The sequence below is a fragment of the Poecile atricapillus genome, chromosome 6 (genome assembly GCF_030490865.1).
Source record: "Poecile atricapillus isolate bPoeAtr1 chromosome 6, bPoeAtr1.hap1, whole genome shotgun sequence".
In the NCBI taxonomy this organism is placed as follows: Eukaryota; Metazoa; Chordata; class Aves; order Passeriformes; family Paridae; genus Poecile; species Poecile atricapillus.
This window is the reverse complement of record NC_081254.1, coordinates 36,368,877-36,389,332: the sequence shown is the minus strand read 5'-3', so window position 1 is coordinate 36,389,332 and position 20,456 is coordinate 36,368,877. Positions and strand designations below refer to the sequence as shown.

The 20,456-nt window shown below is 42.4% G+C and overlaps 1 protein-coding gene across 5 annotated transcripts; it reads right to left on the bottom strand.

Annotated features, from left to right (window-relative positions):
- Nucleotides 1–2,441: 2,441 nt before the first annotated feature.
- Nucleotides 2,442–20,456, bottom strand: MKI67 (marker of proliferation Ki-67). 5 transcript variants are annotated; one of them, XM_058841862.1, is made up of 17 exons: nt 20,395–20,448; nt 20,311–20,352; nt 19,167–19,280; nt 18,331–18,412; nt 18,134–18,249; nt 17,696–17,765; nt 17,063–17,141; nt 14,922–16,361; nt 14,379–14,617; nt 13,447–13,846; nt 11,597–11,712; nt 11,000–11,171; nt 10,777–10,911; nt 8,952–10,399; nt 8,073–8,145; nt 4,752–7,754; nt 2,442–3,082 (listed from the first exon to the last, which is right to left on the bottom strand). In XM_058841862.1, the coding sequence occupies exons 3-17, from the start codon at nt 19,256–19,258 to the stop codon at nt 2,943–2,945; spliced, it is 7,605 nt and encodes a 2,534-aa protein (XP_058697845.1). In that variant the 5' UTR covers nt 19,259–19,280; nt 20,311–20,352; nt 20,395–20,448; the 3' UTR covers nt 2,442–2,942. The 5 variants fall into 5 exon arrangements, with proteins under 5 accessions (XP_058697845.1, XP_058697844.1, XP_058697848.1 ...); XM_058841861.1 differs by having other exon boundaries at nt 20,332–20,456; XM_058841865.1 differs by having other exon boundaries at nt 17,063–17,123; nt 20,332–20,456.

Genomic DNA, 20,456 nt, shown 5'->3' with positions numbered 1-20,456 from the left:
CTGTCAAGGAACTCTTCCAAGGCAAGAACTCACAGAAGTCTGGAAGGAAATTGGATATGAAAGAGACTGTCAGGAACGGGCAGAGCTGCGGCGTAGATGGCAATGCAGGGCTGAAATATTAAAATCCAGTTATTGTTGTCAGCAAGTTTTGAAGGTTTTGAAACTCTTTGTGACAATCAAGTTGATTTTTCAACCTTATTTATGTAGTGGAAGCAGCAAGTCCATCTATTTTTAATAAGTGTGGAGATGAAATTGAGAGGATAGATGGAGGCTCCCACAGGGAACGGTGGGATCGGTGACAATTGACAGCACAGCGGTGACAATGCCATCAAAAGGATGTTCAAACCAACACCTCTGGAAAAATAATGCTTAAATAATAAATCCTCTGCAGGGATTTAAATGCCATGAGGATGTGGAACTTGGGGATGTGGGACAGTGGTGGCCTTGGAAGTGCTGGGGTTGGACTCGATGGTTTTGGAGGGCTTTTCCAACCTAAATGATGCTGTGAGATTAAATCTCATTAACAGGCAGCTTTATATTTAAACAAGATTTAAAGTATTTATTTACTACTCCCTCAAAATCACTAGAGAAATTATCTATAAATAAATTTGTGTATCTAAAAACAAATAGATATATCTATGTCCAGCAACTTGTAAATGCAAGTGACAATCATGGATAACTAAGAGAAACTCTGCTTCCTGATATTTTTTTTTGTGTCCCACTCCTTTCCTTCTTTCCTTAAAATCATCTGTCCAGATTAAAAATCAAAAATATTGACAATGCAGAAAGTTTGCAATGAAATTTTCCTACCATTTCCTTTATTTAAAAAAAATTGTGCTGCCACACAACAATGAAGATGTAGCACTACAGCAATTACAGACAAGATAATTTGGAAATGTTCCTAGAGGAAAGAGATTTGCTTCTCTGGCTGACCTCTCAGGTAAAAGATTTGTCTCAGGTCTCCCTCAGAATTATCTACCTTGAGGTAGATTTGCAGCTTCAGATTTTCTGAGTGGAAAAGGAGCTGCCCATAAAATATATCTTTATTAAATTAGAAACAGGAATTGATGTTAAATGTCAGTTCTACAAAAGTGCAGAGAGCAAATCCTGCCCTGGAAATGTCCTGGAGAGTGAGCAAAGCCATGCTCTGGGTGGCTGCAGTGTCCCCACAACCAAATCCAGATTTATGGACAATAAAACCCATCAGCCACGTACCTTCAACTCCTGCTGCTTTCCCTGGCTGGCTGTGGAACATTCCCAAAATGACACAACATCACCTGCTGAGAGACTTCCACAAACAAACCTTTGCTTTGGGAATTCTCCTTGTCCATCTCTTCACAAAACAGATCTGGACTTCCAGAGATCTTCACAGGATGTTGCTGGCATTACAAAAACTGGGATCTGACTCTGGAGATCTCTCCAATTCCTACAAAAACAATGGGATATCTTCCTTAGGGAGAGACTCTGCCCAGGATTCCTTCTCCAACCCCAGTGAGGCACCTGGGAAAGCGGGAATGAGAGGAGGAGACAATTCCTGATAGTTTTGCTTGGATGGGGAGGAACCCCAGCTCTGGAAAAGAATTGAGGCATTTAATCTGAGCTGAGCTTCTGTTAGATTTCAACTAGAACCAAACCCAAAAGTGATCAGAGAGTAAAAAACCCAAACAACTTCTTGGAACCAGAAAAATATTCCTGTGGATCCCTGCATTTCCCAACCATGGCATTGGCATTGCTCACACAGACAATTTTGATTTCAGGGGAGATGGTAAAATTTTGCTTTCCCCTGAGATTTCAGGGCTAAAGTTTTAGAAATATCATGATTGGGAAACAAGAGTTAAAAACCCCACAAAAACCCCAAACCCAAACACCCCCCACCATAATATATTCTACTTCTCATATCAGCCAAGTTCAAGGGAAAGTACCAGATTCTGCACCTGGGATGGAGCAACCCTGGATGCATGGACAGACTGCAATTTTCACACTAGAATTAAGTAGATTTTTAAAAAAAGTGCATTATCATTCAATAAAAACCCTCTGTGGATATGGGTACAAAACACTGTAAAAACAAACAAGCAAAAAATCCAACTTAAATTAAAAAAAATAAAAATATTACATCACATCTGAGGTTTGGAGTCTTTTCCAACCTTTACAGCTCCAGTTCCGAGTGCTCTGCTGCAGAAACATCCCTGACTCCTCACACACCACAGAAACAAAGGATTTTAACTCAGGTTTATAAACTGCACACAAGTTTGATGCCCAGGCTGAATTTTTTGTTCCTGCATTTAAGAAACCCCCAGCCTTGAAGACAAATTATCTGTAAAAGGTCCTAAAAGTTCTGTCTCCAAACCACATCAACCACAGAGGATGAACCTTAGGAATGAACTCAGGAGCAACTGCATCCTTAAAACCAAAAAACCACACGAGTCCCAAATTGTTTACAAGTTTAATGACTTCAAAACCTGCATTTTTTAATACAAGTTTAATTTTTAAAAAAAAAAAAAAAATTATCACAAGTTTATCATAATACTTCTGCTAATACAACTAACATCTTTTTAAAAAGAATATTTACAAAACTCCATTAAAAAATAAAAACTTCAGCATAGGAAAATTTCAGGAGAAAATAGCTTGAGCTGGAATTAACATGGCTTCCTGATTGTTTTACTGATCAACAGGAAAAAGGGGAGGAACACTGGTATAACAAATTGTATTTTATGTTTACAGCTTTGCACAAGCACCCCATGGTTTAGGAACCACCACACGTTGGCAAAGCTACTGAAGAAATACCTACCTTCTATCTGTAAATACATTAAGAAATATATTTTGCAAAGCAACCATACAATTATCAAAAATCTGAGCTTAAAATCTGAGTGCAAATCAATTCACATTAAAAATGACCTGTAATTGGAATTACTGAATTGATTTAAGAACTGGTTCTGGGACTCTTAAGGCTGTTTCCTTGTTCTTGTGCTGGATCTTGTCCTCCTCTCCATCCCTCCAGTGGTCTGAGCTGCCCTTGCATCCTCTTCTCCAAGTTTAATTTTGTTTCTTCTTCCTCTTTGTAGAGACCCATTTTCATCATTCCCTATTTGCACATGGAAAAATGTCAATTTGTATCATCAATCAAACATTTCCCCAAAAAATTCCATCTTCACCTACATTGTTTTGAAAGGAAATGTCCCCAATGACAACATTCCAAAGATTACATCTCTGAATTCAACAAACCAGATACCAACCCCACACTTCTGCACATCCAATATCCTTTAAGTTGGATCCCTGAAGATTTACAGCTATTTCTGAAAGTAGGTTAACATTAATGAGAGCACCAAAACCAATTAGCTGCCACTTTAGCTAAAATTCCTTCCACTGACATGTAAAACTCAAACAGAACCAACACCAAAGTCCTGCAAAAATGAAAACAGAGGAAGTTTTATGGCAAGAAATTGCTCATTGTGTAGCTCTAAAGAGTTACTGTCATTTCTACTTCAAGACATTCATTTGATAATATTTTTTAATTGGGAATTTCGAAGTCAAACTGAAAATTCCAAGGAATATTTTATGTGGCACAGCAGGACCAGGACAGAGATTGTCCCCCTGTGCTGGGCACTGGGGAGGCACCTCCAGTGCCACGTCCAGTTTGGGTCCCTCACTTCAGGAGGGACATGGAGGGGCTGGAGTGACCAGGGAAGGGAATGGAGCTGGGGAAGGGGATGGAATGTGAGCAGGGAAGGGAATGGAGCTGGGGAAGGGGATGGAGTGACCAGGGAAGGGAGTGGAGCTGGGGAAGGGGATGGAGTATGAGCAGGGAAGGGAGTAGAGCTGGGGAAGGGGATGGAATCTGAGCAGGGAAGAGAATGGAGCTGGGGAAGGGGCTGGAGTGAGCAGGGAAGGGAATGGAGCTGGGGAAGGGGCTGGAGTGTGAGCAGGGAAGGGAATGGAGCTGGGGAAGGGGCTGGAGTGTGAGCAGGGAAGGGAATGGAGCTGGGGAAGGGGCTGGAGTGTGAGCAGGGAAGGGAATGGAGCTGGGGAAGGGGCTGGAGTGTGAGCAGGGAAGGGAATGGAGCTGGGGAAGGGGCTGGAGTGTGAGCAGGGAAGGGAATGGAGCTGGGGAAGGGGATGGAATGTGAGCAGGGAAGGGAATGGAGCTGGGGAAGGGGCTGGAGTGTGAGCAGGGAAGGGAATGGAGCTGGGGAAGGGAATGGAGTGAGCAGGGAAGGGATGGAGCTGGGGAAGGGGCTGGAGTGTGAGCAGGGAAGGGAATGGAGCTGGGGAAGGGGATGGAGCATGACCAGGGAAGGGAATGGAGCTGGGGAAGGGGCTGGAGTGACCAGGGAAGGGAGTGGAGCTGGGGAAGGGAATGGAGTGTGAGCAGGGAAGGGAATGGAGCTGGGGAAGGGGCTGGAGTGTGAGCAGGGAAGGGAATGGAGCTGGGGAAGGGGATGGAGTGTGAGCAGGGAAGGGAATGGAGCTGGGGAAGGGGCTGGAGAGCGACCAGGGAAGGGAATGGAGCTGGGGAAGGGGCTGGAGAGTGACCAGGGAAGGGAATGGAGCTGGGGAAGGGGCTGGAGAGTGACCAGGGAACTGGGGCTGGAGCCCCAGGAGCAGCTGAGGGAGCTGGGATCTCGGATTTTTTCCAACTTAAATGATCCTGTCATTCTGTGATCTAGATCAGCAGCCCCAGAGCTCTGCACACAATTGTTGTCTACACATAACTCAGCCAAGCTTAGAGAAGAGAAAGCCACTCCTTGCCTCACCTGATTTTGATTTTTTGGGTGCCACATCCTCTGCTGGCAGCTGGCATTTCCTTCTGCGAGAGATGGGGGCTGCCTGTGGAGCAGGGTCACCCTCCTGGCCTTTTCCAGACTGATTCTCTTCAGAACCAGTGGATGCTCCACTCAAATCCTGAGTTTCCAGAGTGTTGCCATTTTCTGGCAAGTCACTGCTTTTATGGGGAGAGGTAGAAGCAGCTGCCTTTAATAGAAATTCCACCTTCCTCCTATTATTCCTCAACTGCCTTGTTCTTCCCTGGCATGGATTATTTTCTGGAGATGCATCTTCACCTCCTTTAAGAATCCTCTTCTGACCTCTGCCTCTGGGCAGGTTGGGTTTTCCCCTGAGAGAAGTGGAAATCGTTTCTTCAGAAGCAGAAGAAGTTGTTTTCTTCCTGCCCACTCTTGATGGATTTTCTTTTGCAGGAGGAGCTACTTCCAAAAGTTGACTTTGTTGTTCAGGAATTCCATCTTTACCATCTTCTGGCAAGCCTTGAAGTGAGGTGGGGCTAAGAGCCAGTGAAGTGGTTGCTTGCCTCGAGCTGCCTTTTACAAAATCCGTATTTTCTTGGGAAGAATTGTCCCTGCTCTGTTTAGCTTCCTTGTCGTTACTTTTTCTACCACTTCGTTTTGACAGGACCTGGTTTCCCTGAAGAGAACTTTGGGCTTCTATCAAGGGGGCAATTTCCTTCCTCCTGCCTCTTCTCAGTTGAGTTTCCTTCCTGGATGGATCACACGTTTCTAAGGGAACATTCTGCTCTTCTTTGGGAGCCTCTTCTCCATCCCCTGCCGGCAGCCCGCGTTTCCCTCTGAGAGAGATGGGATTGGTTGTGTGTGATGCCAGAGCAGTTTCTTTCCTTCTGCCCCTCCCTGGTGGCTCCTCCTTTGCACAGGACACCTCTGCCACAGGCACACTTTGTTCTTCATGAGTACCCTCATCTTTAGCCTCTGACAAGCCACACTTTCTCTGGAGAGGAGATGAACTTGCCTCTGCTGCTGGATCCATCTTTTTCCTTCTGTCCCTCGCTGATGAAATCACTTTTGCCTGTAAAGTTTTATTACCCAGAGCTGGATTTTCATCCTCTCTCTCTGCTGTCTTTTTAGCATCACCTCCCAGCACCCCACGTCTCGTTCTGACAGAAGGAGACCTGGTCTGTGATGCTGCAGCCACCTGACGTCTCCTCCCCCGTCTCGGTGGATTGTCCTCTGCTGAAGTGGGAGCAGCTTCCAAAGCTGATTCTTGCTCTTGCACAACAGCCTCATCTTCCCTGTCATCTGCACTTAATGTTTGTTTTTCCATAAAGGCAGGACTAGCTTTTTGTGGGATGGAATCAAGTTGCTTTCTCCTGCCCCTCCTTCCCCGTGAAGGAGGATTTTCGGAATTCTCATGTTGATTATCTTTGTCAGCCATCCCTTCATCACCCTCAGGTAAACCTTTTCCTTCAGTCGCTTTGGAACTGCCTTCTTCAAGCTGAAAATTGACTTTTTTACCTCTTCCTCTTCTACACATGACTGCATTTCTTTGTGCTGGATTCCTCTGCAGGATTTCAGTTTGCTCTGCTTTAAGTACTCCCCACTCATTTCTCGTCTTCCTGTGACTGCCCTGAGCAGGACTGGCACTGTCTGCAGCAGGGATGGATGTGGCACCCGGGCTGGGCTGCTCCTCCTTGCCTTGGGCTGCACTGGCACAAACAGAGCCCCAGGAATCCTGGGGAGAAGATTCATCCACTTCTGTTTCTGACTTAAATTTGGGAGTCGTTTGTTTTAGGCTGTTCACATTTTCAGTAAACTCATCAGCTTTTTGCTCCAGAGAGTCTTTTTTGCCTCTCCTGTTTCTAACCCTGGTTGTTTCCATGTTCTGAGCACTGACTGGCATTTTGTTTGTCTCTGCAGAAGGTGACTCTGCCTGTAATCTCTGAGCTGCCTCTGTTGTATTTTCCTGAGCATTTTCTGTTTCACATCCCTGAGATCCTTTCATCTCATTTCTCGCGTGGGATTGTGTTTCAGCATCAGTTTCAGTTGATGTTTCCTCAGTTTTCTGAACGTGTTGTGTATTTTCAAATGCGACCCCAAGACTGTCTGCTTTTATTTCAGCTGACTGCTTTCTGTTTCTAGTACTTCTAAAAGACTTAACTCTTCTCTTTGTTGCCTTCAGCTCAAGTTCAGTGCCATTTTCAGATTCTTGTGCTGTGACAGCCTCAGGAGCTTTGTCACAATCCTGTTCCTGTCTTTGTGTAACCTTTGGGGATGGGTCTTGACGAAGATTTCTGGTTGTTCCACAAAGGTCTCCTGGAGAAGCTGCTTTTCCTTGGTCATTCCTTGCTCGTCTCCCTCTTTTTGCTGGAATCACTGGTTCTGTGTTCTCCACCCCTCTGTGCCTCCTCCTCAGTGACAGGAGCTCTTCTTCACTGTCCTCTATCCCACTGTCATTAGCTTTGCTGTCAGGATTATTTAAACCTGTTTGCAGCTGACAGATTTCATTCTGAATGTTTCCAGGTCCTGTCTTTATGCCTGGATCATCTTCAGTTTCATTGGTGCCACAGTCCTGCAAACTCTGTTTGCTATTTGCAGGTGCTTTTTGTAGCAGTGAAGAATCTTCAACACAAGACTCAAGACTTTGATTTGGATGTTTTAACTCCTTCAGCTTTTGCCTTTTACCTCTTCCTGATTTCTGAGCAGCACCAGGTGGTTCCACAGATGAAACAATGTCGAGCCCTTCCTGATCAGGGCACTTTGGAACAACTTCTTGTATGCAACGCTTTGCCCTCCTTCCTCTGCCCTTGTTTTCATGTGTGATCACTCCCATCTCCTCTTGGGCATCAGGACTCTCCAACGCCTTTAAACTCACACCATTTTCACTTGGCTTTGCTGCAGCAGGAGGTACAGCCTTCCTTGGCCTGCCCCTTCTGGCTCTCTGGGTAGGCTGCTCTTCACCAGCTGAGTTCTTCTGTTGAGAATCTTCACCTTGGGAAACTTCTCCTTCCTTTTCTACAACAGGGTAAAGAGCACAAACAAAAATTAGATATACCTGTGCCTGATCAAAGCATCTGTGCATTTTCCTTTTTCCTCACAGAGGCATCTTGCTCAAGCAAATCATACAACAAAAAAAGAAATACTGAACCAATTCCTAGATTAAAGGCCAGGCTTCTGACTGAAGTTGTTTAATTTATTTGGTAGGTCAAAGGGAAAAAATTAGCTAAGGAAATAGCTGGGCACACAGAGAGGTTTAAACAAGATTTGAACTTCATGATAACATTTATTATTTTTTATATTCATTATTCCTCTAAGCAAAATGTTTGTGCTTACCATGTTTATGACTGGAATTAGAACCAGGAGGTGCAATTTCTTCCTGAGAATCCATAACATTTACTGATCTGACCTAAGGGAATAAAAAATAACCAATAAATGGGTATCTGACAGGACAGGAACTTATGGAGCCAACCAATACCAAATGAATGTACAGCAAGATTTATAACAATTCTTGTCAAATCCTTTTCTTTACAAATTAAATCAATTAGTCTTATAAATATATCCATTGTATTGTGGGCTGATACAATACACAGCAAATTTAATTCCTGCCATCTAAAGTGAAAGACAATATTGTGGAGAGGTTGAGAAGTGCCATAATTAGTGCTCAAAGGGAATCTGGGGTATTGAAGAGAAATTGAGTGCTCTGTAGTGTTTTATTTTAGTTCTAAGCACTAAGCTCAGAGATACTCAGCATTTTACCTATGGAATATGAGAATCAAAATAGTTTTTTTCAGAAAATGGTATCTGGCAGTGATGCCAGCACATCTCCACTGAAGATCAAGGTTCTTTTCCCTGTAAAAACCAGCAACAGAACAAACCAGGCTGGTTTAACCAGACATCACCAAGCCTGACCCACCAATAGGAGAACTTCACTTTTCCTACCTGCAATGGTCACTGTGGAATGGTGAATGAGATGCTGGGAATGTCACTTTTATATTAAGCTTATTACTTTTATATTAAGTCTGGTTTAAATGATTCTTAATTTTAAAACACTTGTTTGTGGCAGGTCCCTTGAATACATTTTAACACACACAGATGCAGCTGTCCCTAAAAAATGTTGTAAGATACAAGGTGTCATACTAAGAAGTCTAAAGTCATTTCAGTCACACGTTTCAAAGTCTAAAAACATCCCTTCCAAAAGTTAAAGTATTTTACCTTCATTTCCTCTGGGGTCCCAAACATTTCAGTCACTCCAGCATAGTCCACTTCAGAATCAGATTGTTTCTGCCTGGGTTCTGCCATGAGCCTTTGCAGTCCCACAAAATCCTCAACTGGTTGATATTTCTCTTTAGGAGACTTCATTAATCTGCTGATTCCAAACACGTCTCCTATGGGCCCAACCTTTTCCTTTGGCGTCTGGAAAATGCGGCTGATCCCGACCATGTCTTCCACAGGTTGGGATTTCAGCTTTGGGGTTTTCTTGGCTGAAGTCACACCTGGCACAGCTTTTACTGCTTCCCTGCTCTCTACTGGAGTGTCCAGCAACCTTTTCAAGGCAATTTCATCCAGGAGTGGTTCTGGCTCTTGCTGTGGGGTCCTCATGAGCTGTTTGATGCCAGACAGGTCCTCCACTGGTTCTGGCTTCCGCCGTGGCGTCCTCATGAGCTGTTTGATGCCTGACAAAGCCTCCACAGGCTCCAATTTCTGCTTCGGGGTCTTCATGAGCTGTTTGATGCCAGACAGATCCTCCACTGGTTCTGGCTTCCGCCGTGGGGTCTTCAAGAGCTGTTTGATACCTGACAAAACCTCTGTAGGCTCCAATTTCTGCTTTGGGGTCTTCATGAGCTGTTTGATACCTGACAAAACCTCTGTAGGCTCCAATTTCTGCTTTGGGGTCTTCATGAGCTGTTTGATACCTGACAAAACTTCTACAGGCTCCAATTTCTGCTTTGGGGTCTTCATGAGCTGCTTAATGCCTGACAAAACCTCTGTAGGCTCCAATTTCTGCTTTGGGGTCTTCATGAGCTGTTTGATGCCTGACAAAACTTCTACAGGCTCCAATTTCTGATCTGGGGTCTTCAAGAGCTGTTGGATGCCTGACAAAACCTCTGTAGGCTTCAGCTTCTGCTTTGGGGTATTCAAGAGCTGTTTGATGCCTGACAAAACTTCTACAGGCTCCAATTTTTGATTTGGAGTCTTCATGAGCTGTTTGATACCTGACAAAACCTCTGTAGGCTCCAATTTCTGCTTTGGGGTCTTCATGAGCTGTTTGATGCCTGACAAAACCTCCACAGGCTCTGGCTTCTGCTTTGGGGTCTTCATGAGCCTCTTGATACCTGACAAAACCTCTCCTGGTTCTGACCTTTGCTCAGGGGTCCTTAAAATCTTCCTTTTACTTGACATGACTTCAACTGTCTCCAACTTCTGCTTTGGAGTCCTCCTTTTACTTCCTGATTTCACCAGAGATGCTGCTTTTTCTGGAATTATTGCCAAACTATCCACATTATCTTCGTGCACAGCTTCTCTTTTTTCAGGAGTTTTTGTGGCTATTTCATCAAACATAGATGGAGATGACTCCTCTCTCAGAAAGCAGAGTATACCTGGACTCTCTTGCTTCTGCTCTGAACCATCTGAATTATTTAATGGTGACACCATCATCTCTCCTGAAATAAGCAGTAGATTTACGTCATTTGGAAAATAAATAAAGCAGAAAATCCAAGCATTTTAATTGCTGTATAATAAAAAAAATAATCAAATTCAGATATATCTTTTTAGAAATAAAAATCCAAACTTGTGCATTGGGTATTCAGTGTCTGAAACAACTCATCAGAACCTTGCAGTTTCATACCAAATAGAATGAATGATAAAATGTCCTACTCAGAAATTAACAGGAATTACATCTTCTTTTAATACCTGATAAATCTCAGTGGTTCCTTTCATAGGTTGCTGGATGCTTCACCTCAGTTAAGTCTGCCTAGGCTGAAACTGCTGCTAATTCATAATATAAGTCAGTATTTATTTTTTAAAATACCAAACCTACCAGAACCCTCAGGAGTGTGCAAGTCAGAAATGTCCCCTGCAGCCCATGGTGGTGTAAAATCAGCATTCTGAGCATCAGCCAAAGGAAATGTTCTTTCTCCCTGATTTTCTGGAGTTTGGAACATTTCAGGCACTCCTAGAAATTATATTGGGAGAAATTAGCAGATGCTTTGACAAAAGAACTTCACAGTGGGCAGATGAAGCAACAGACTTTAAAATCTCACCTGTGAAGCTTTCATCCATATCCATGTTAAGCTTCATCCTGGGATTTTTTACCACTTTAGGGACATGTCCAGCTGACCTGACTTTGGTGGAATAAGCTCTACCTACAACTATGGTAGCAGGTGACTCTGCATGACCTGTGCTAAAGTGATCTTTTATTTTCTTCTCTGAAGTCTGCAGAAAGAAAAAAAAAAAGTTATTAAACAAAGATTCATGGTGGTAGAGGTGGCCAAGCTCCTTCCATAATTTATCATCAATCATGGTTAACTGGGAGGTTCCAGGAGACTGGAGGATGTCCAAAGCCAACGAGGGCTGGAAGGCCCAGCCAGCCTGAGTTTAGGAAAGGTAGATTCTGCCAAATTCCTAATTTTTATGATGCAAGATTGGACTCCCAAGATCTTGGGGGTCTTTTCCAACCTTAATATTAATAATCCTGTGAATCCTTTTGTACCAACCTCCGTTTCCCACATGCTGTGAGAGACATCAATTCCCATTTTACATCACACCAAGAGCTCAGCTTCTCGATCAAAATCCATCCAAGCTGTTTGGTGGCTATGCAAGAAAATAAAACAAAGAAGCACAAAAAAAGTAAAGGACACCTTTTCTGGGGGGTTCCTCCTCTTCAGGACTCTTCCTTTACGGACACTTTTTTTAGCAGTCTTTGACTGTGGTCTTGCAACTCCCAATTTTACCACTTCTGCCCAAGATTTTGCAACTAGAAGAAAATGAGAAAGAAGCAGTTTAACTCTCAGCTGTGTAAATGGAAGTTCACAATTATTTCTTTGTAATTCCAATACATTTTCTGCAGTCTGGCAGAGGAATGTGGTTGTTATTATCTAATAACATCTGAAATCTTCTCTGAAATATTCTCAATTTGAAAACCCAGTTCCAGCTGTAGTTTAAGAAGAGTCCAAGTACCCACTGTGGCTTTCCAAACCAAAACAACGAGCTCCACACAGCATCAAACACAACTCAGATCCTACAGCTGAACACTGACCCAATTCCTTCCTCTCTCTTCTGGAAGTAACTCAGTTTTCCCAACAGAAACTCACCATGAGCCTTTCAGCCTCGTTCATTATAGATGAGCTTTACTCTGGTGAGATTTAACAGAAGAGAAATTGTCTCTAAGTGAAGTTTCTCTCACCACCTTCCTGAGGAATTTCAGTTATTTATTCTGCATTTAGATCTACAAAGACTTGCTGTAATTTTTCTTGGATCACCTTCTCCTTGTGACACACTCCCAAAATTCCCAAAGCAAGGTTACCTTCATCACAGCATCATCCCACAGCAGTGGGAGCAGGGAATTACAGCTGTGGAATAACTGAAGCTAGAAGATGTAGGACACCTGCCTTGTTTACTTCAGGAAAAAAAAATAAATCTATCAGAACACAGGGATCATATAAAAAAAATGATTTTTAAAAACAGAGCTAAAAAGGGGAATGCTGTTCCTAAAGGAAAGGATGTTGTTATTCTCTTGTCAGAATTGCTATCTCAGTCTGTAAATAAAAAAAACTTTGAAAAGCTGACACTGCCAGGCTGTGCAGGATGCAGAGAAAAATTCCAAGCATCCAGGAAATGATCTGAAAAAGCACTGCAGTTTTGTTTTGGATCTGAAATTTTTAAAAGTTGTGATGTTCTTTTCATATTACAGAAGGAATTGATGCAGTGATATTAAAAAGCACATTACAAAGAGCTGGTGAGAAATGGAATGCCACTGATATTTGTCAAGAACTCTGCTGCCATTAAAATGGACAGAATAATAAAGTAATAAAAATTCCTGGGTGAATGGGGAATTTGACTTTGTCAAACTGATTTAACTGATGAAAACAGGTGACAAATACACCCTACTTCAAAGTTTATTCAAAAGTCAAAACCTGAAGAACCAGAACTTCCTTATCAGAGTTTCCAATGCTGTCAAAACTATTTCAAATCGGTGCTCAACACTGGGAATTCTGAAGATTTGAAAGTAGCATCCAGTTACAATCCTATTTTTTATTTCTACCAGTTATGTAACACTTTGAGTGGTTAAATACAGCCCAATTCCTGGACAAAGTTTGTGAGCCTTGTATAAAAATAAGGCACAAAATAACCAAAGTGAAGCTGCACTGCTTTAAGTAAGTTTTTCAAAACAAAACTGATGCAATAAACATGGTTTAGTTTAACACTACTTGAACTTGACAGATTTTAAAGATCACGACCCTAACCTTGCAAAGAGAATGTTAATTTTATCATTTTAATATTTGTCTTTAAATGAGTTTGTAGATGCTTTAATAAATTTAGTTTATGAATGAGAAAATGCAACACTTTGCACTTCCAAGAAGCCCAGCAATTTTCAGAAGATTCACCAATTATTTGGTGGCCTCTGCATAACTAAACAGGCCTTTTCCAGTTTGGCTCCTGTATTTTAAAGCAAGAAAGTAAATACTAAAAATTAACTGTTGAAACCAACCTAATAAATTGGCATTGGAGGCACCACTTCTCCTCTTGGCACTGATGACAGCCACAGCCCCACCTCTGCTCTTGATGGCAGTGCCCTTCAAACCCAGCTGGACACTTCTGGCTGACCTGGCAGGTGCCACTGTCACCACGGCTTTGGCATCTTGGGGAGCAGGAGAAGATTTTGGTGTTTTCCCTTGGATATTTTTCCCCTCTGGATCCATGTCTTCTGTGCCAGCATCCATTTCCTCTGCAATTGGGAATGGTGTGGGGGGCTGGGAGATGGAGAATCGCCCTTTCCTGAAAGGGGCTGGAGAGCCTGAAGGGATTTTGGGTGTTGCCTTCCCTGAGGCAGGGGATGAGGCACCTGGGGACTGCTGGGCTGGGGAATTTTTGGGTGATTTTTCTGATTCCTGGTAAAAAAAAACAAAAACATTAATGAATGGAAGTTATTTCCTTCTTAATGAAGTGATCTGTCCAGGCAAACCCTGCCTGAGACTTGGATTTTCCTTTATCAGGAATGATACAGAAAATGATTCCTAAACTGTTGATCAAGTCTGGGCTAAGTTAGGCAGGAAGGTTTCTCTTTCTTTTGATCCTCACACGTTCCTACCCTTCATCCATCCCCAGCCCCCAGTTAATAATTTAATGTCAATTTTAGTTTCATATTGATTTTCAATTTTTAGCCTGGTTTTTCCTTGTGTGTTTTACCCATCCAGTAAGCAGCAGTGACCTTGCTAATGAACTTGGTTGTACTTTCACTTTATAATTAACCTGCTTTTGCTGATGATTCTTTGAGCACTCATGAGTGACACCAGCATGCATCACACAAGGTTCACTACTAATTTTGAATTGATAAATAATAGAATAAATCCATATATAACAGAATTTATAAATTCTGATCACAGTAATGGACACAACAACTTGATTAGTCTTCACATTTACCTGATCCATCAAGTGCTTCAAACCCTGAGCCTTCTTGAGCGCAGCCCGCAGAGAGTTTCCGTAGGGTAAACTCCGCCTGGCAGGGAGAGCTCCTCTTTTCAGGGGAGAGTTGGGAGGCAAACTTTGATCAAAGAGTTCTGGACTCAGATGACCACCAAAAGACACTCTCTTTCTTTTACCCAAAGTCTGAGGGACAGTTTCACCACTTTTCCTCTTCTGAGAGCTTCTTTTTGTCTTGCCTGAAAAGAACAATTGAAACTATTTTTAGATAGCCAAGAATCCAAGGCAACATTTTAACCTTTCCTTGTGCATTTCCAAGTTGGAAACAAACCCAAAGAAACCTACCTTAAAGGGAAATACATTAAATCCAAGATATTTTATACATACTGTGTATTGTTAAGGTTAAATGTAACTCCATGATAAATATTTTATGATTAATGCCAGTAATTGGTTCCACATTTTGTCCAAGTAAGAGAATTCTTAGTAAAATGCTACAGAATTTCTTCAATACAGAAAACAAGGCAGGGGATCCAATGGATTTACCTGAGTCTTCTCCATGCAAGAGGCCAAAAGTTTCTGTTTCTGAGCCAGGCTCAGTGTCTCTCAGCTCAGCAGTACCTCCAGATCTTCTCTTGGCTGATTGTCTCCGAGGTCCTGCAGCACTGACATCTTCCAAATCCTGGTTTTGGTGACACCTGTCCACAGCCAGCTCTGCTGGAGTTTCTGAACTGTGCTGTTCCTGAGCGGTGTTTGTCTCCAGTGCTGCTCCAGTCACAACTCCAGAGCTCCTCGGCCTTCCCCTTTTCCTTCCAGGTGTCTGATCAGCAGGAGATGCCAACATCCCTTCTGAAGCCAGTGCCTCTGAATGGGCACTTTTGTCCAAGAATTCTTTACTTTCCCTGCTGTTTCTTCTGGGACTCTTGGAATTAGAGAGAGAGGCAGGGGTTTCACAATGTCCCACCTTCGAGTTATCCAGGTTTGCCTGATTCCAGACCTCTTTCAGCACTTCCTGGGCAGTTTTTCGTGGTGTTTGCTGTTTGCTGTTCCGTCTTTGCTTTAAGCAATTGTCTTCTGGCAAAGGTGTTTGTGTGTTATCAATTGTGCACACTGAATCTTCCCTTGGAGCTCCAGCTGGGATTTCTGGAAGTGATTTCCGTTTCAGTGACGCACACCGTGGGGTCTTTGGGGCATCAGGATTTCCAGAATTCATTCCAGTGGTTTCTCTGGGAGGTGACACGAAAAGAGACCGAGGACTCTTCCTCCTGGGCCTTGGTGTGTTCAGTGCACATTTACCTCCCTCAGCAACACGGGAGGTGGGGGTTGTGGGGCTGCACATCATTGCTTTAGCTGGACAATCCATCCTTTCTATGGAGCACTGCTCCAGCAAAACCTGGGAATTCCTGTGGTTCTCCTTGCTGGGTTTGGGTGTAACTGCAGTACCTTTGGATCTGCCTGGTGTCCTTAACTTCTTAGGATCCTGCAGTGGATTCTGACTGGTGTCTTCTGACACCTCCTTTGAAATGGGAGTTCGAGGACTCCTGGTAAAACTTTTCCTGGGAGTTCTTCCTCCAGCTGACAGCTGGTTAAACCCTGGGCTGTTTCTCTCTTCACATCTCACAATTATACATTCTTCCATATTTTCCATCCTGCCCGTTTCCTTTCCTTTAGCCAGGTTGCCCAGATCAAAAAGACAGCTCAGGGATGGAATGGGAGCACTTGGTTCTGGCAGAACACTCCCAGGGTCTCCTTTTGCAGCTTGCTGAGAAGCAGTTCCCTTGTGCAGAGGTTTTTCCATTTGCAGCTCATTTTTCAGATTTTCATACAGTTTACTAAAGGGAGACTTTTCATTTTGCTTTTTAAAAACACAATGTATTCTCTGGGAAGATTTGGGTGGTTGGAGTTTGACAGCAAAAGCTTCAGGAAGATTTTCCTCTGGAGTTTGTTTATTTTCACTGGCATTTTTTTCTTCACACTCAGCATTATCTACAAAGAAAGCAAAGCAAAGCAAAAACACAGACACAGAGTTACTTCAAAATTGCAGAACTACAAATACAAGTTCCATAAATACAGATTAAAAATTCCTTATTTTCCCTCCCAAGAGAGAAGATCCTGGTCAACCAGGATCTACTGAAATGGAACACCTGGAAGCAGCTGGGGTCTTTTGCACTGGAACAAAAAATGTCAGAAATGATAAAATAAAGAGCCTTCTCTGAAAATCAGGATTATTTAAGACAAGAAAGATGGGAAGGTGAAGTCCTGGCATTTAATTTATTATAATTTATAATAATTTACAATAATTTATAATTACCCAGAATTAGCAGCTCTGGATTTTTCTGATTCTACAGGAAACAGTTCCTGTAAATAATCATTTCAATATATACCATGTATCTCCAAAATCATACTTGTTTTGATTTTTATTAGGAAAGAAGGCATGAGATAATGCAAAATTTGCTTAAAAAGGTGTAGCTGTAGGTCAGCAGAGAAGTTCAAGTTTAAAATTTAATGTCAAAGGTGAATTCACAGCATTTAAACATGATGAGATAATCACTGCCATAGCAAGGTCTACACAGATTGGAAAGTCTTAAAATGCCTTTTTCCTCCTCTTTTAAATTGAATTTAATTCAAATGCTAATCATAAATGCACTGAAGGGGACAAAAGCAAAATTCATAAAACAAGTACCAACCTGAAGCACCAAGACTTTTAGCTCCTGAAGTTTGTTTGTGTAATAATTCCACTTCTGCCACCTGCTGAACATGAAGAACCTGTAAATTTGTACAACATTACAGCAGAGCAACGAGTATTTTATACTTCAGCTCTCAATTCTACATCAAAGAAAAACCTATTTATAAGAGAATTTGCATTATCCCTAAACAAGCTTTAAAGTGCTCAAATTAAATCCTTGAACTTTTCAATATTTACCATTGGCCAATACATTTGAGGCTCTAGAGAGGAGAAGTTTATCTTGTTTTATCATTTAAATTCTGAGCTGTCAAAGCAGCTGTAAAATAAGAATAAAAATACTTGAACCTCCCCTTCTTACCAAAACCAGTGGAAGATTTTTAGGTCTGTTTTAGTAACATCATGAATTATTAATTATCTATTACCAAAAAGTGACAAATTTTTGACTAAAGTTTAGACTAAAATTACCAAACTTACAAAATTATTTCTCTGACAGAGTTTATTTGTATTTTGAGACAGAAAGGCAATTTAGGGCTGAAAAGTTACTTCTAATAAGAAAACAGAACAAGGAAATAGAAACTCATGTCAACTACTACCAATACATTTGTAAAGAAAAAGCCCACAGCCACAAAACTACCTGCAGAGTTTCATCTTTTGGAGACCTGGAATGCCTCTTCTTCGGAGTTGATTGCAGAGGATATTCAAACCTGAAAGAAATATTTTATAACACCATTTTTTGTCAAATAATTGATAACTAAATTCCTATTATTAAGAGGAATGACCTAGGAATAGCTGTCCCCTCCCAACAATGCACACATCTCCATTTGAAAGGCTTCAGTAACTTAGAACCACTTTAAATTTCCCCCTAAAACTGACAACTCTTGAAACAAAATCAGAATGATATCTCTAAACAATTCTACCTATATTGATTTAACTTAATGTAATAAAAGTGCTAAAAAGATAACTTTGAGCAATCCTGCCTTCTGATGAAGTCCTGGAAGAGAAATATGAACTAAACTTAGTTAATTTCCACTCTAGAATCAAAAAAAATCAAGATTGTGGCCGTGGCACCCACCTGAAAGAGCGATCAATAATGGTTAACACATCTCCGTGCTTCAGGGGAATGGGCTGCTCAAAGCAAGACCCGTTCAGCTGCGTGGGGTTCACTTCACTTAAATTAGTCAGGACTGCCTGAAAATCAAGCAAAAATGTGAGTGACCTGCTGAGATGCAACAAGGCAATGCAAAATTCACTAAAACATCAGCATCTCACCTCCTTGTTCTCATTGATCTCGATTTTGCAGTGCTCGTTGGACACCCAGGGCAGCCGCATGCGGATGTCACATTCTGTTTTCCTGGGGGGAAAACACAGGTTCAGTTTCACACAAAACACAGGGAAATCTGCTGGACAATTAGGGCATTGCCCAAAACTTGTCATGGTACAGCAGCATTGATGTCTCTAATTTGAAGACAATTAACTACCTAAATATTTTTAAACTGGCAAAAAACAGCAGCTTGCACTCCTCCAGCGCAGGAGCTGAGATCAGAAAAAAGCAGAACACAACAAGTTGAGACATGGCTACAGCACAGCTGGTGCTATGGGATTACTTGCTTCCAGAGTTTCCTGAGACTTGTGGAATATTTTTAGACAAAATCAGCTGTTAAAGTCATTCCCAGAGTTACATTTCTGATCTGAGACTGCCAACTGGTAACTGGACCCTTGGTCTCACCTGCAGAACCACTTCTACCTTCTTAAGAGTTCTTAGTGAGTTAAAATATGTTTATAAATGTATAGACTTTTCCTTTCTGTCCTCTTCTGAAGATAATCTCTAATGCTTTTGATTTGCTGTTGGTTTTAACACTTATCACTTTTAATCTCTTCCTCTGATTTCCTATGGCTAGAAACTTAAAATCAATCAATCAATGTAGTTCTGGCAAGGAAAAGACAAATAGCAGTACTAAAACAAAGTTCAACTTTCTACTCTTACGTTAACCTTCCCTCCTCTGCACACCATTCCTAAATGAGCATTTATTTTTGTAAATAAGCATTAAAAGACATGATCTGCAGGAAAACACTCATCATTTCAATGTATGCAAGCAAATTCTCACCTTCCAAATAAACAAGAAGTTGAGGTGAGTGGAAAAACAATTCCATCAGTCCCGTTCCTTTTAATGACAACAATTTTCCCGTAGCGTGGCATCTTCGAGTGTAAGGAACCTTACCTATAAAGGAAACGCCCAGATTACTCATCCTAATTATGATTTACATGTTTATGAGAATAAATCAATGTAAATTTTTATGCTTTATTTTGTTCCAGGGATAAGAAATTTTCCACTGGACAGCAGATGAATCTCACTGTTATATAACACAGTTATATGTGTTTCCCCATGTAAAAAAAATGTGAATGTGTTTATATAAATTGTTGGACTAATTTTGGTATTTGGGAGGTTTTTGTTACCCATCTTGAAAAGGTTCAGGAGCAACACAGATTTTGTCCCATAAACAACTTAAAAATTCACTCCTCTTCACCTAAACCTAAACATTTCAATCTCTTACCCAGATGGAAATTCTGAGATTTGAATTTAAAATAAAGACCAACTGATTGTAGTTATTTCCTCCTGGAAAGAGGGGATAGAGGCAGGAACAGCTGGGAAGGGGCTGGAAATTGGGCAGCTCCTGAACTGGCATAAAAACCCCAAACCCACAGCGCAAACAGATACATTTTTATGTATTTTCGCATAACGGATTATTTAGCATATGACTACCACAAGCGATCCTCAAAGAAGCATCTTTAGCAACACTCTATTTGAAAGTAGCAAGGTAAACAGAGGGAATTAAATGCAGTTAAGAGAGCCTCTTATGGATATTTTTGGTGGGTTTTATGCGATAAAACACTTGTTGACAACAAGACACAACTGGGAGGGGAACCCGGGAGTCCCTTCGGCTTTCAGGGAACGCAAACACTCGGTGTCCTGCACCGAGCCACCAGCTCCTACGAGCCAAAAAAGCCACAGGAGATGCAAAAATCGGAATTTATAAGCCCGGGCTTCTGGCGCTCACAGCCACCGGCGGGGACAGAACAGGTAAACACCGGGGGAGACGGCGGCAACAGCCACCATGGAGGGGGCTAGAGCCACAACGCCGGTGGCCACCGAAGCGGGCTGTCAAGCGGCCCGACTCCTCCTCAGGCACCCGTCACGCCAAAGCCGCGTCCCTCCGGCCCCGCTCCCGTCCCCGCTCGCCCAGCCGTACCTGGCTCTGCCGGGCCCGCACCTGGCTCTGCCGGGCCCGTACCTGGCTCTGCCGGGCCCTCACCTGGCTCTGCCGGGCCCGCACCTGGCCCCGTGTGGCGGCGTCCGACGCGCCCCCCCCGCGCTCCCAGCACGGCGGACGCCGAC